Consider the following 14,536-nt stretch of genomic DNA (forward strand, 5'->3'; position numbering starts at 1 on the left):
CACAGCTCCAGGATACCTGGGTTACTGTCTGTGTGGAGTTTCTGCGTATGTTTTCTGTGAGATTCTCAGGTTTCCTCCCACATCCCCAAAATATCCTGGTTATCCTTCACTTCAGTATTGTTTTTAATAAGCCCTTACCATCTTGCAACATAAAAAGAGGTACAGAAATACCAGGGAACAAATTTTCGATTCATCAAATTTATGGAAATAATAAAATTTTCGTCTTCCTTCAGTCTACTTAATGAGTGTCTTCTTGGCTATAGTGAACATCAGTCTAGACTACATAACTAGAGACACCAATTATTTTTTATTATTATTTTATTTTTTTTTAGATTTAGTTACAGCCAGGGAAACAAAACCAACCAAATTTTTTGATTAGACATTTTCAAATTTAAAGATTAGACTTATTTATTTATTATAATAATTCATGGATTTGACTCGTTATAATTGAAATTGCAATCGGTTTCAATTCATTCAAGCCTCAACAGCTTGTCTGTTGGTGGAAAAGAATTCAGGAACAGACAGTTCTCTTGCAAATATATATATTTGTGCATATTTTAAATAATGTTCGTGGAATAAATCTGAACTGAGTTGGTGAGAAGTTAATAAATTAAAGTGGTTTGAGAACTTGATAAACATAGATCTTTAAAGAACTAAACTCCTAATCTCAATACAACACATAAAATATGAAATATTAGATTTTATAGCTTTAGCTTCTTTTTCTACCAGTTTGCAGCAGGTAGCAAAGTAAACCGTACTATTATGTTGACTGGATTGCTCAACACTTCAAACACTCAACTATTAACTTTAAGTTCAATAGCTGAAGTCTTTAAAAAAATTAATAAATAAATCCATACATAAAGAAAAACACTGAGAGTTACACAAGGGACAAACTTGATAAGCCTATGTTAAAACAGTCCTGCGCTGGTCTACATTGATTTTTTCTTACTGAGCGCCAAACCCAGCCGGTGATAATGGCAGATAAATTAGCACATAAAAGGATCTACTTCATTTCAGATTCACTAGGAGACGCTGTAAGGCTTGATTAATGGTATTTAACTTCCAGTGTTGCGTCAGAGTACAGGTATTAGCACAAAGTAGATGTGTTTCCTGTGGGGGTTTGAGGTTTTGCCAGCTTTTCCAACATTTGGGCCAACAAACTGAATGAAACTGCATTAACATCCAGTAGTCGACCAAAGAGAAACTCATAAATCTCCTTGTTCGTTTTCACGCCAGCTTGAGCACCTGGGCGAGAAAATGACTCGCTTATACAGTACGAGAGATTAAACTGTAAAGACCAACAACTCCTGAGGCTGACTGGAAGCAATCTAAAGCTCGGAAATTAAAGAGCGGCCAGTTCTGATTTCAGTGTTAAACTAAATGACTGTGTTACTACAGAGTTAAGTGCTTCTCATTGCCTCTTTAACTACCTGCTACTACATGCTGAACTCAGAGAGGGATTACAGTTAGATTATATTATGTACAGCTGTATTATATGTGATACATTATACAGTAACTATTGCTATAACAATACCGTTGGGAAAAAAAAGGCTTATTGAATTTTCTAAACTTAAATGTGTATATTGAAGTCAGGTGATTGAATCGAGTAACATTAACACAATTAGTTTTCATACATCCAAAGGAACACGAGTGATTATATTCAAAACTGTGGCTGTCTGCCAAATCATGCAGATACAGGTCAAAAGCTTCGGGTAATGTTAAGATTAAACATTAGAATGAAGAAAAACAATGATGATCTCTCTGACTTTGTCTGCAGCATAAATGTTGGTCTAGTTTGATTACTGCAATAAAATCAAACATTGATTTCAAACCTGAGCTGAGACTCCAAACCCTGAACGCTGTAGTTCCCATCAGCGTCAACGTCCCCCTGAGATTTCACAATGTATCTGATGACAACAACACCGTGAATCGATCACGCTCACTCTACACCATTCAATCTAGCCTTTAGAAATGTGTTTAAATGAAGTTCGTATTTAGATGTTTTAGGTTTATGTTTCATCTGTTTTTTAAGGTAGCTGAACATATTTTTCACAAATTCCTATATTTTCGGTGTCTAACCGCTTTATATGTCATTATCGGTGGATAAAATATATCAAAGAAAGCTACAAATATGGCAAAGGACAGCATTTACTGTGCAGTACTCCTGAATTAATGATAAAGTCCTTAGTTTTAAAAGCTATAAATAATTGATTTTCTTCCTAATCAAGCGGCGTCTGATGGAGCGTCTGTCCTGAATATCCCCTAGAATGTGACAATAAAATAAATTTTATAAAAGTCTGCAGTGCAGGTAATAAACTGTCGACAATTTTCTAACATGTCAGAGAATAACTGCAGTTACAGATAGAAGAGAAGGCATGCAGAGACGTAATGTTTACACACCGGTGCTCTGGAAAGTATTTCCCCATTACAACGGAGACATCCTGTGCACAAGAACCTGGAGGACACACCGCCTAATCCAGCGAGACGGGTTTTTGTAACTTTTAAGCTCCCCTTTGCCCCTGAAGGATTAGTGCTTTTGACACTGGGATATTTAATTCAGACTGGGAAGCGTATAATTAGGATTAGGCAAATCAGAAAGCGGAAATTTTTTCCACACAAAACTAGCTAGTGGGACTTTGAACCAATTAGTATAGGACAGAAGACATGAAGTGGTATAAAAAAAAGTATCTACACTCTTAGAAGAAAAGGTTCTACAAAGAACCATATAGGGTTCTCTCATGGTGCTTATATGGAATATATGCATACATGGAAGCAATAAAAAAGTTTTCAACTATGCAAGGTTCTGTACAGCCTCATAACCTTTTATGGGTTCATTCATTCATAATTTGTTGAGTCATTTCTTGTTATAATAAAAAGAATCATACTTAGCAATAGAAATTACTGAATGCAATAAACCCAACACAAAAAAAATATATATTGCTGAATAATGTCAGTACATGATTAAATCTTTGTGCGCTTCAGAAACTGAGAGTGCTTAGAACCGAGACTCTTCTAACTTCACCACACCAATGATTAGATTTACTCTGCTACCCAAAAACTCTTTTCTAAATCCGTTTATTATTAGTCTTCGATTACGTGGCGCGTCCTCCATACAAGTCCTTGTGTTTGAGCTGTTACTACTGAAACAATAACATATAAAAACAAGCGCATTCATATTAAAGTTCACGCTACTCTGTGCTGCTAGAGGCAAATAATGCATGCACACCTTCTGACCAATAAGAAAAGATTTAAACAGTCAGCGGTGCTACGGTATCTGTAACTCCAAATATTTCCACATCATCTCGAAAGATAAAAAGTCTCACACTGTTTAAAACAGCGTCACAAAATGCCCATGTTTGACACATGACACACAAAAACACACATTTATGACTACGGTCAGGTAGTAAATTACTGTCACCAAAATGCTTGGGGTTGTTCGCCCTGGTGAAACCAGGAGAACAGGTTTTAAACACATGCTGATTTATAAGCTGATTTATTAACTGTACCTCATAACTTTAGCTTTGAAAAGTGCCCTGAAGTGATTGTGTGTTTGTGCTTGTAAGTAGCAATCACTGTAGCGAGTCCCACAGGAGCTTTTTATACTCACAGCAGGCCTGGGGAAAAAGTTAGACTTAAAATCCCTGTAAATTCATGTACGCTGCTATTCCTGCACGTATGAGTTCTGAGACTTGATATTTCCTACTGCTCTCGAGCTTCTTATGTATATTTCTTAAATGTTATTACATTCTATAACAGACTGTAAAATTGTGTTTCTCCATGTCACACTGTATACTGAAGATCCTTTAACGACAGACGTGTGACTAAACAACCTTAGTGTTCTGTTATGAAGTCTAGTGAATTATTTTGTTTTAATTGCTCAGATCACAAAATCAAAAATATCCTGTTAGGACTGCCTTCAGTCTGCATTAATGCACTTACATAACCAGCTAAATAACCATATCTTACTCTTACTTCATTAGCTACCAGTTTTTAGCCCTGTCAAGTTTCCTTCCATCTAAATCCTGGGACACTGCAGCTTTTACCTGCCTGGTGGCCGCACTATATATAATATAATTCAGGATTTGTCCCTCCCTAGAGAAAATGAAAAATCTCTGTGGAAATGTGAAAGGTGAGCTAGGGGAAGGAGACGAGGAAGAAAAGAGAGGAAAATGTCTATCTTCCTGAACCTCTAAAACCTTAGAGCCAATGTGCTAGTGCAAGAGAAAGGAAAGAAAAGGCATGGAGATAAATTTGTACTGACCCCAGAGAGAGAGAGAGAGAGAGAGAGAGAGAGCGAGAGAGAGAGTGAGAGAGCGAGAGAGAGAGAGAGAGAGAGAGGAGTGATACAAAGCACCAGTTTAGTACTGACTTCCTGAACCTGTCAGTCAGAGCAATTTAACCACTGACAGAAAAATAGCCCAAAGAAAACTAACCCACCGAACATCAGGAAGAAAGAAAGAAAGAATATATTCAAAGAACAAGAGTCAAGGCTTTATAGTGCTAGTATTAAAGGTTTTGTGTAATCTTCATTTCTCAATATACTATACATTTTGCACAACGTACAAAGCCAATATGAAAAATTCTAAGAGAAACAAAAAGGACTGATTTGTGATTTGCAAAGTCTATTGAATTTTTTTTTTTCAGTATACATTACATTTCAATATCATTTCGAATGCAGTGTCTGTAACACTCCAAAGCTGAGACAGTTGAGTCTTGTGTAACATCGTTTCTTTTAAGTCTTATTGGACACTGAAGACACAGAAGACAGAATATCCCCTGTTGTTCCATTATACAGGTATTCAGCTGTACAACTGTATGGGGCCTTTAGTTCATTATTTTAATTTCATAATGCCTCAATCCTTCTCAATCGGAGACAGGTCAAAACTGCAGACAGGCCAATCTAGCACCAGATTGTGGTTTGTTTTTGTTGTACTGAAAACTACAAGAATGTCCCTGAAAACCAAGGCACCTGGACGGCAGCATATGTTGTTCCAAAATGGTACTTAACATTCTGCATTAATGATGCCCCTACAGACGTGTCAGTTTCCCGCGCCATGAGTACTGACACACCCCCATACCAGCACAGATGATGGTTTTTGGACCTCATACTGGCAATAGCTTGAATAATTCTTTTTCTGTTTGGCCTGAAAAACATAATAGCTGTTTTGTTCAAACACAATGTGACATGACTCATTAGACAGAAAAAAAAACACGTTTACACTATGCTACTCTCCATGTCAGATGAGACCAGGTCTAGGGAAGTCAGCAGAACTTCTGAACAATGTTGATGTTGATGTGTGGCTTCTGCTTAGGGTGAAACAGTTGTTTTCAAAATGTGAAATGATTCACTGACAAATCTGTTTGGCAAATTGGCGACTCTCGGCTCATCCTTGCTGCTGAAGTTCCAGGCCGATCTTAGATTCTCCTTATATTCTATAAGACGTCTGTTTCACATCGCCTCATTCCAATGTTCAACTTCACATCAGTCCTAAATTGCCACAGAATTTCAGAATAAGCATGGCTTCAACAAACAGTGAAGCTGATTAAGTACAAAACGAAATACCTTGTTTTGATAACTGGATTTTGGAATACGAATACGAGTTTCATGTTAATAATTTTTGTTTTCATTTGCATTTCATTTACTTATCCAATGGTTTTGGAACTGGGGTTGTAAGAGTTCTCAGCTAGGCAGTCATGACGCTGGTTGTTTATACAACAGATATCAAGAACAACATTTAGGAAAGAATAATCTGAATTATTTTAATACTTCATTATCTAATCTTTTGAATGTATCAAATATGTGTTGGGGGTGGCTTAGTGGTTAGCACGTTCACCTCACACCTCCAGGGTCGGGGTTTGATTCCCGCCTCCACCTTGTGTTTGTGGAGTTTGCATGTTCTCCCCGTGCCTCGGGGGTTTCCTCCGGGTACTCCGGTTTCCTCCCCTGGTTCAAAGACATGCATGGTAGGTTTATTGGCATCTCTGGAAAATTGTCCATAGTGTGTGATTGCGTGAGTGAATGAGAGTGTGTGTGTGCCCTGCGATGGGTTGGCACTCCGTCCAGGGTGTATCCTGCCTTGATGCCCGATGGCGCCTGAGATAGGCACAGGCTCCCCGTGACCCGAGGTAGTTCGGATAAGCGGTAGAAGGTGAATGAATGAATGAAATATGTGTTGGCGTAACAAGCTCATATATTTTGATATAAGAATTGGGTATTTTTCAAATTGAAAATACACATTTAATGACACAAATTAAAATATCAACACAATTTTATCTACAGAAACAAAAAGAATAAAGATAAGGCTAGATCTTCTAGTTTTACAAAGAAATTTCATGGAAGTTTTTTCAGATAATCTCAGGATGAGATTGTAAGTATAAAGTTATTTGTGCGTTAAATTCATTTTAATTCTTACCCATGTCTGTGAGATCCTCTCGACCGGCCGGAGTGGTATGAGTAGCCGGAATAGGTGGACTCACTGTCCATGGTGACACGCTCCTGCCCCAGCGATTGACTGAGGGCGTTCTGTACGTTGCTCAGCTTGGCGGTGGGCAGCTGTAGCGTGAGCTTGTAGGAGTTTTTATCTGGCAGCAGGTGAAACTCACTCAGCAGATTGGTGTAGAGCGCGTGCTGTCGGGTGTCAATCTTGGATGCGAGCCTGGAGGCTCCCAGCCATCAAACATCAATCTGAAACGACAGTAGAAATTAAAAAATGTGTACAAGACTTGCTTACAATAGCTTACATTTTAATTATATTTGAAATGTTAAGCTCTGAGAAGGAAAAATGCAACCCAATGATAAGTGGCTGATCTACGTGTAAATGAGTTTGGCCAATCAGAACAACGTATAATTTTACATCCAGTAATACATAGCTAAATATCATAAATGCATACAATATACGGGAAGAACTCGAGAACTCTGGAATAAAGACACTACTGTGTTATTCTGAAGAGTAGTTAATGGAATTATCCAACAGTTGTATTAAACAATTAAACTTTCTAGATTATTCCTTCTGCCTTTAAGTAGAAGACAATGAAAACTTCCAATTAAGAACTGACTTTTGTGTTATAGCTCATGTATTACAACTTTACATGCAAATGAAATCCAAGAGTCAGTCCAATTATTCATTTGTGTAACAGCTGACAGTTTAATTCTCTAAAATACAAGAGCCCTAAAGAGGAAAGAGAAAGAAATTCACAGAAATACACTATACTGGCCATAACAGGGCTATCGAATGATGGAAAATACTTGAATGATTGTACTTTGCTACAGTATTAAATTTTTATACTTTGAGTATATTAAGATTCAACACTACTCTATTTTTAAATAAAGTTATTTAATCATGTTTCCAAACCTTTTTTTTTTTTTTTACTTTTTACACCTTACATTTTTATTTTGACCTTTAAAAGATCTTCAAATCTCAAAAAATAGACTGGAATTTCAGTTTCTCCTGCAGGATCTGTTTTTTTTTTTTAGAATCTTGGTACTTCATATTTAATTGGAAATAATGTCTTGAAAAGTTATAAATGATAAATAATTAATTTAACACAAAGTTTTAAACTGTTTATTTCTTCAAGATCAAATTGCAAGATACAGTCAAAGAAGTACTACTTTATTAAGAAAGAAAATATAGTGGAAAAATGCACTTTTAGGATTCACAATGAATTCCCATGTAAACCTGAACATGAACCCAAATGGATCCTATTAAAAAATCCTGTAGAACTGGATAACTATCTCATATCATATCTCATAACTTATATATTCCTTTAAGGTAATTCCAACAGGAATCTTATAAACATCTTATAACAGTTTCTTACTGAAGTATCTTAGGATTATTTAAGAAAGGGAAGCCTCTTCTTCTTTCATCTCTCCAACAACTGTACAATTTACACCAATTGAATGTTCCATTCATTCCATTAGCATCCAAACATTGTGTGGTTTCATCATTTGCTGTGAGCTTCTCATGCTGCACAATGTAGAAGTGCTCCAGCTATCAGTGTTCACTTGAATATGGATAATTCAGTAGATTGATGTGAATGGTGGAAAAACAAAAAACCTTATTTAAAATATGAAGTCTCTTAAGTCTTTTTGGGGGTTTTACAGTGACTGATGAGGAAATTAGAATGTTGCTGGAAATTGAGCCACGGATGTCCCAATGTGTAATGAGCCTGGGTACTTATCAGAGTCTCAGCTCATTTACTTCATATACAGTCATTTCCGGACTATTGAGCGCACCTGAATATAATCCGCACCCACTGAATTTAAAAAAAATTATTATTTTGAACATAAATAAGCCGCACATGTCTATAAGCCGCAGGTGCCTACAGGTACATTGAAACAAATGAACTTTACACAGGCTTTAACGTGACACGGCTTGTAACAAAAATAAACAGGCTTTAACAAAAGACGGCTTGTAACAAAAATAAACAGGCTTTAACGAAACACGGCTTGTAACAAAAATAAACAGGCTTTAACGAAACACGGCTTGTAACAAAAATAAACAGGCTTTAACGAAACATGGCTTGTAACAAAAATAAACAGGCTTTAACGACACACGGCTTGTAACAAAAATAAACAGGCTTTAACGTGACACGGCTTGTAACAAAAATAAACAGGCTTTAACGTGACACGGCTTGTAACAAAAATAAACAGGCTTTAATGAAACACGGCTTGTAACAAAAATAAACAGGCTTTAACAAAAGACGGCTTGTAACAAAAATAAACAGGCTTTAACAAAAGACGGCTTGTAACAAAAATAAACAGGCTTTAACGAAACACGGCTTGTAACAAAAATAAACAGGCTTTAATGAAACACGGCTTGTAACAAAAATAAATAGGCTTTAACGAAACACGGCTTGTAACAAAAATAAACAGGCTTTAACGAAACACGGCTTGTAACAAAAATAAATAGGCTTTAAGAAACACGGCTTGTAACAAAAATAAACAGGCTTTAACGAAACACGGCTTGTAACAAAAAATAAAAAAATAGCAGTAAACAGTAGCCTACCAAGAAAGTCATTGGTCACTATCTTCCTCCTCCTGTGCACTAAAACCACTGAAGTCATCTTTTTCGGTGTCAGAGTTAAAGGTAGGGTCTCCGATGTTTAAGAAATGCTTCAGAAAACTGAGTAGGACCCGTGTTAATATAGGATCAGCCTTCCAGCACTGGAGAGAACTGAAGGAGCGAATTTTCACAGATTGGAGTTTCCCGAGTCAATAACTCCTGAGCTAAACGCTGTTACTACACAAATAACACCTCTTTTCTATCGTAGTAATGTAGAGAGGCAGCTACAACCACGTTTTGCTAGTAACAGCATTTAGCTCAGGAGTTATTGACTCTGGAAGCTCAAATCTGTGAAAATGCAGCCAACTTCCTGCTCCTTCAGTTCTCTCCAGCGCTGGAAAGCTGATCCTATATTAACACATGTCCTACTTCTTGCCTTATTGTAAGCCTTTCTTCGCTTTCTTTCTTTGAAAAAACTGAGCACGTCACAGAATGTGTTTTTTTGAAAAAAAAAAAAATTCGAAAGCTGGAAAAATCCATATATTGCCGCGTCATTGTTTAAGCCGCAAGGTTCAAAGCGTGGGAAAAAAGTTGCGGCTTATAGTCCGGAAAATACGGTACTGATTCATGACCTAAGGAGCTCGGGTGCTGATTGAGAAAAGTCTTCGCTATTCTTCGCTAATGTCAAGTAACACTAGCATCAATTCTTTTAGCTACATTACAGAAGTTATGCCACAATTCAAATTTTAGATAATGGTAAAAACTGGATATTTACACCATATTGTACTTTTTTGATTAATTACTTAGCGTTAGTTACGCATATAATTAGCAAACCTACAGAGAGTAAAGAATGTTTTTAAGGCAAAATGGTGAAGTTGTTAAAGATACCATTTTACAGTATTAAGTACATTTATATGTAGATTTGCTTGAGCACATTTCGGTCACATTTCGGTGACAGAGAGCCACTGCTTTCACAACGGGACAAATAGCACTCCTGTCATCACTCGACAACTTATCAGCCTCAGTCCTAGATCACGTCACACCGTCGCCAGACAGAGAGAGACACACGATGTGAAATTAAGACTGACAGTTACTGAGTGATATTCTGAGGTTTCATGGAAATAAAAGTCAGGTCACACACACACACACACACACACACTTAGCACAATGCAGGTTTCAGAAGATGAGATCAATCAGGTCTCGAAATAAGATCAAACAAGACGAAGAACACACTTTTCATTTCAACTCTTCCTCATAGATTCTTTATTCTGTGCAGATAAAAATGGTTTCAACATTAAGCATGGATCCATCCTAATCAGACCGTATTCAAGAGTGAAGTACGTGACCGTCACTCATTTGTTAAAACCCAGTGAATTTTCTTTATAACTATGCAATCATTTTTTCACTGATTCGCTGAAGCAGGCTCGACATGAAAAGAAGTAGTTATGATTTTCATTATTACCTCTGAATTGTGAGAGTCACAACTCTGTGCACAGGTGGCCAATTACTGTGTGTGTGTCTGTGCATGTTTTTAAGTGTGTAGGATCGGGTGAAGAATAAAAAACCCACTTTTTCTGTGGTGTATTTTATGATCATTATGATCATACTAGTTTCCAAAGGAAATCCACAAAAGACCCAATTTAAGGGAGCTGGGAGAGATTAGACTTAGAGAGGGCCCTGTGGTGTTTTTCAAGATGCTCAGCTGTGATTTTAAAAGACTTTAACGAGTCTCTGTTTATAAAGAGACGACAGAAATAGAGAGTGCAAGGCCTGGGACATGCTAGTAGCTTCATTCAGCTTCAGTATGTAGATGTACAGCTGAATATTAAGGGTTCAGGCAGGAACTGACAAGCTGAGCCTTGCCCAAATGCTGCATGCGAATGTTTGAGTGTGTGTGTGTGTGTGTGTGTGTGTGTGTAGTCAGAGAGAGAGAGAGAGAGAGAGAGAGAGAGAGAGAGAGAGAGAGAGAGCTGTCTACTAAACAAACATACACACATAGCCACACACACACACAGGTCATGCTGTCTACTAAACAAACCCACACACACACACACACACAGACACACACAGACACACCCCGACACACACACCGACACACAGGACACACCTCCTCTGTCCTACACAGTCTGAGTATGTAGTCAAATTTGAATCCCGCTGAAAACAGCTGCATTCTTGGAGAGAGGGAGAGAGAGAGAGAGAGAGAGAGAGAGAGAGAGAGAGAGAGAGATAATTACCTTTGCTATGACAATTGCTACCACTGTTTTTGATTCAGAGAACAAAAGTAAACAAAGTAATTAATATCCGGTATTAAAAAATGTCCTTGATTCAAAGACACCGCTTAAATTATTGAGAAAGAAAGTGGCTTGTGAATTTCCTTGTTTATAAATTTGTGGGACACATCAAGACTTGAAGGTGACCAGAAATCGTCTTCACTTGAAACTCACTGGAAGGCAGTTGTCTAAAATACATGAGCTTATAAATATAAAATCAAGATAATGTCCACGGCAATAAAACTATAAAGATCTAAAGCCGTAAAACATCAAAGCTAAACAAAACATCATAGCTCAAGAACCTGTGTAAAAATTGTTCGCTTTCACATAGACGTGTATTTCACACCCGTACAACAGCGCTGAACCTAAATTCACACCAGACTGCATTCTGGGAAAGCAATAAACGGTCAAAATCACTAAACAAAACAAAAAAATAGCAATTTTACATTTTAGAACCCTTTGACAAACAGTTTGTCTAATATTCACATAGCTGACACTTTCATTGTTTATACTGCTCACAGTGTTGATATGAAATTCTTTTGACCCTTTAAAAATTTTCTGCAACCTTTCTAATAAATAAATTCATTAATGTTACGTATATATGATGTCTCATGCTAGCTGAACTGAATATACACTGATAGTTACTGATTTTACATCAACAAACATTGTCTATGTACCACTGTGTGACGGGGGGAAAGGGGTCGTGGCTTCCAGGAAGAGACGAGATAATATCAGAGATTTCAACCCCCCCTGAGCAAACGGTTACAGATTCACATGTCGAATGACTCACGTCTCATTTTATTGGGGGAAAACTGCTAGCTCTTTGTTGAATATTTACCCGATGACTCACTTTGTACAACATTTTTGCAGAGATCCTAGAACTTGCAGATCTAGTAATTTAAAATAATCAGCTAGAATCTTCACCGCAATTTATGGAAATATGATATGATGTTTGAACTATAACCTCATTATATCACACAAGCCTAATCCCTAGATATACGACAGCTAACACTGGCTAAATGCCAAAATCTCTTATTATTAGATTTGGTTCAAGCTATAGAGAAAAATAAAGAACCCCATGTGATCGGTGAGAGACAGGTTACCACGACAACCATGCGGTAAACAGTGTGACAGCGAGGTGATGTGACACGTTATCATGATTATTTTCCCACTAACTAATATAGAAATATTTTTTAGATGTATCCTCAACCCTAATCTCCTCAACGAGTATTAAGTGTGAAATCATAAACGTTCAAGGTTTTATTTATGTCACTGTCACTATGTGCAGCCATACAGAGGAATCTAAATACTGTTTCTCTTCTCTCTTATCAAGTGTTTAAATCATGCACTTTCCAGTTTCCTTCTGAGCCTGAGCTCAAGAATATAATCACTGCCTTCGAGCTATGTGTTAGTGGTACCTGCAGCCTGTACAGCAGCTGAGATTAGTGTGATGGGAATCGATAGCATCTGTCAGAGAGACCTGCCGAGGCAGGAGGTGGAGTGGAACAAGTAATCTCTCCTCCACACATCATCCACTACAGCGTCCAACACAACAAGCCATGCTACTGTTAAGGGAACGCTACGCACAGGCTTCACGCACAGAGACAACGCAAATTTGATAAGCTTTCTTTGTCCTGTCCATGGCGATAGCATCTTTGTTTACATAATCTCTTAGATAGTCTCTCTTTTACAGAGCCACCGAGCCAGAAATGTAAATACAGCAGAAGGTATAAAAATAAAATACAGATGTGGATATGATACTGTCAGCTTGGGAGAGCGGGATGTCAAAATCCTAAGAATAAATAGCGCAAAAAGTAAATTTTACAATTTTTAATTAAAAGAAGAAATAAAGGAGAAAAATCAAATACAAACAATAAAATACTGAAAATGAATAATTATTCTAAAAATAAAATAAATAATAAGAGTGACAGAAAATATCAAACATAAAATACAATAATAAAAATATAATGAAACAAATAATAACTAGACTAAAATATTAAAACAAAATTAAAAGTGAAAATTGTTATAATTGTTAGATTATATAGTTAGCTAAAAAAAGTTAGATATATGAGATATATTAGGGCTGAGCGATAAAACGATAACGATATGTATCGCGATAGACACGTGATCAATATCAATAAAAATGTGTTCGATAAAACGTTCGATATTTTTTATTCTTCTTCAGAAGAAAACAGAGGTTGCAAGTTTGGTTGCATTAACAAAGGCACTCACTCTCTGGCAACCTAGAAACGTAGGGAGTGACACGCTAACAGCCAATCATGTAACAGTAATCTTTTTGGTTGCGCCATATCGTTGTCTCGTGCTGGTCTGCTTCAGTAACCGGCGACTGATAAGCAGAAAATGAGCTGCAGCGAGCGAGGAAATTGTAAAATTTAATAAAATAATATAAAAGAGGAAAATTCATATTTTCATACTTTTTCATATTTCTGCAGGTTTTATATTTCAAACAATGTTACTGTACTGTATCAGGTTTGTTTTTATATTACAGATGTATCTCAGTCTACCTCAGTTTTATTTATGTTTACAAAACACTGCACATATTTTAAAACACTTTATTCACCAGTAGGTGAACAGCTAGTGAACTTCCTAGCACTAAACTTGCACTAAATTCTCAGGTTTCTCTGTTTATATTTAATACTTTGCACTATTTTATTACACTTTATTAAGCATTTCTTACATTTTAAATGTTAAGAGATAATTGTTAAGTGTTCATTGTGACTTTAGACTTATGTTTACATTTTAATTATTTGAGTTTTCCTGGTTGTTGACATTTCTGTCTTTTAAATGGGTCATAAAAAAATATAATTATCGATATCGACCGATATGAAACACTGATATCGTGATACAGTTTTCAGCCATATCGCCCAGCCCTAAGATATATATATATGATATATATATCATGTTTCACTCTTAAAATAAAAGTGTGAAGTGGAGCAATAATCCATAACCCATTTATATAGATTTGTATTTGGTTTTGGATTATGGTGAAATATGCCATGCTACAAAAGAAAAAAAAAGTTTCTGGAGTTAAAACTTGAAAAAGAAATTCCTGCTGAATCCCTCAGGACAGGATTTGAAACAAGCTGAAGTACTGAATCCAGATGCTTCACATTCATCCGTCCATTCCAACACTTGAAGGGATTATGCAAATATATAACACCACTCATTAAGAACAGCTAAGACCACAGGAGATTAAATACAGAGCCCTCAAAGTCCAAATATTCAAATTGGAACAAAATGAAA

At 36.6% G+C, this 14,536-nt stretch overlaps 1 protein-coding gene across 3 annotated transcripts in view; it reads right to left on the bottom strand.

The window, feature by feature from the left end:
• Nucleotides 1-14,536, bottom strand: part of LOC132839323 (vang-like protein 1) — a 55,820-nt gene that overhangs the window by 28,205 nt on the left and 13,079 nt on the right. For all 3 annotated transcript variants that reach the window (XR_009647721.1, XM_060860242.1, XM_060860241.1), the window contains exon 2: nucleotides 6,414-6,685. Coding sequence is in view for 2 of the 3 variants with exons in the window: in XM_060860242.1 (XP_060716225.1) it covers nucleotides 6,414-6,484 (71 nt within the window). In the remaining variant the exon portion in view is untranslated. The remainder of the gene's footprint in view (nucleotides 1-6,413; nucleotides 6,686-14,536) is intronic.

The sequence above is a fragment of the Tachysurus vachellii genome, chromosome 24 (genome assembly GCF_030014155.1).
Source record: "Tachysurus vachellii isolate PV-2020 chromosome 24, HZAU_Pvac_v1, whole genome shotgun sequence".
Taxonomy (NCBI): Eukaryota; Metazoa; Chordata; class Actinopteri; order Siluriformes; family Bagridae; genus Tachysurus; species Tachysurus vachellii.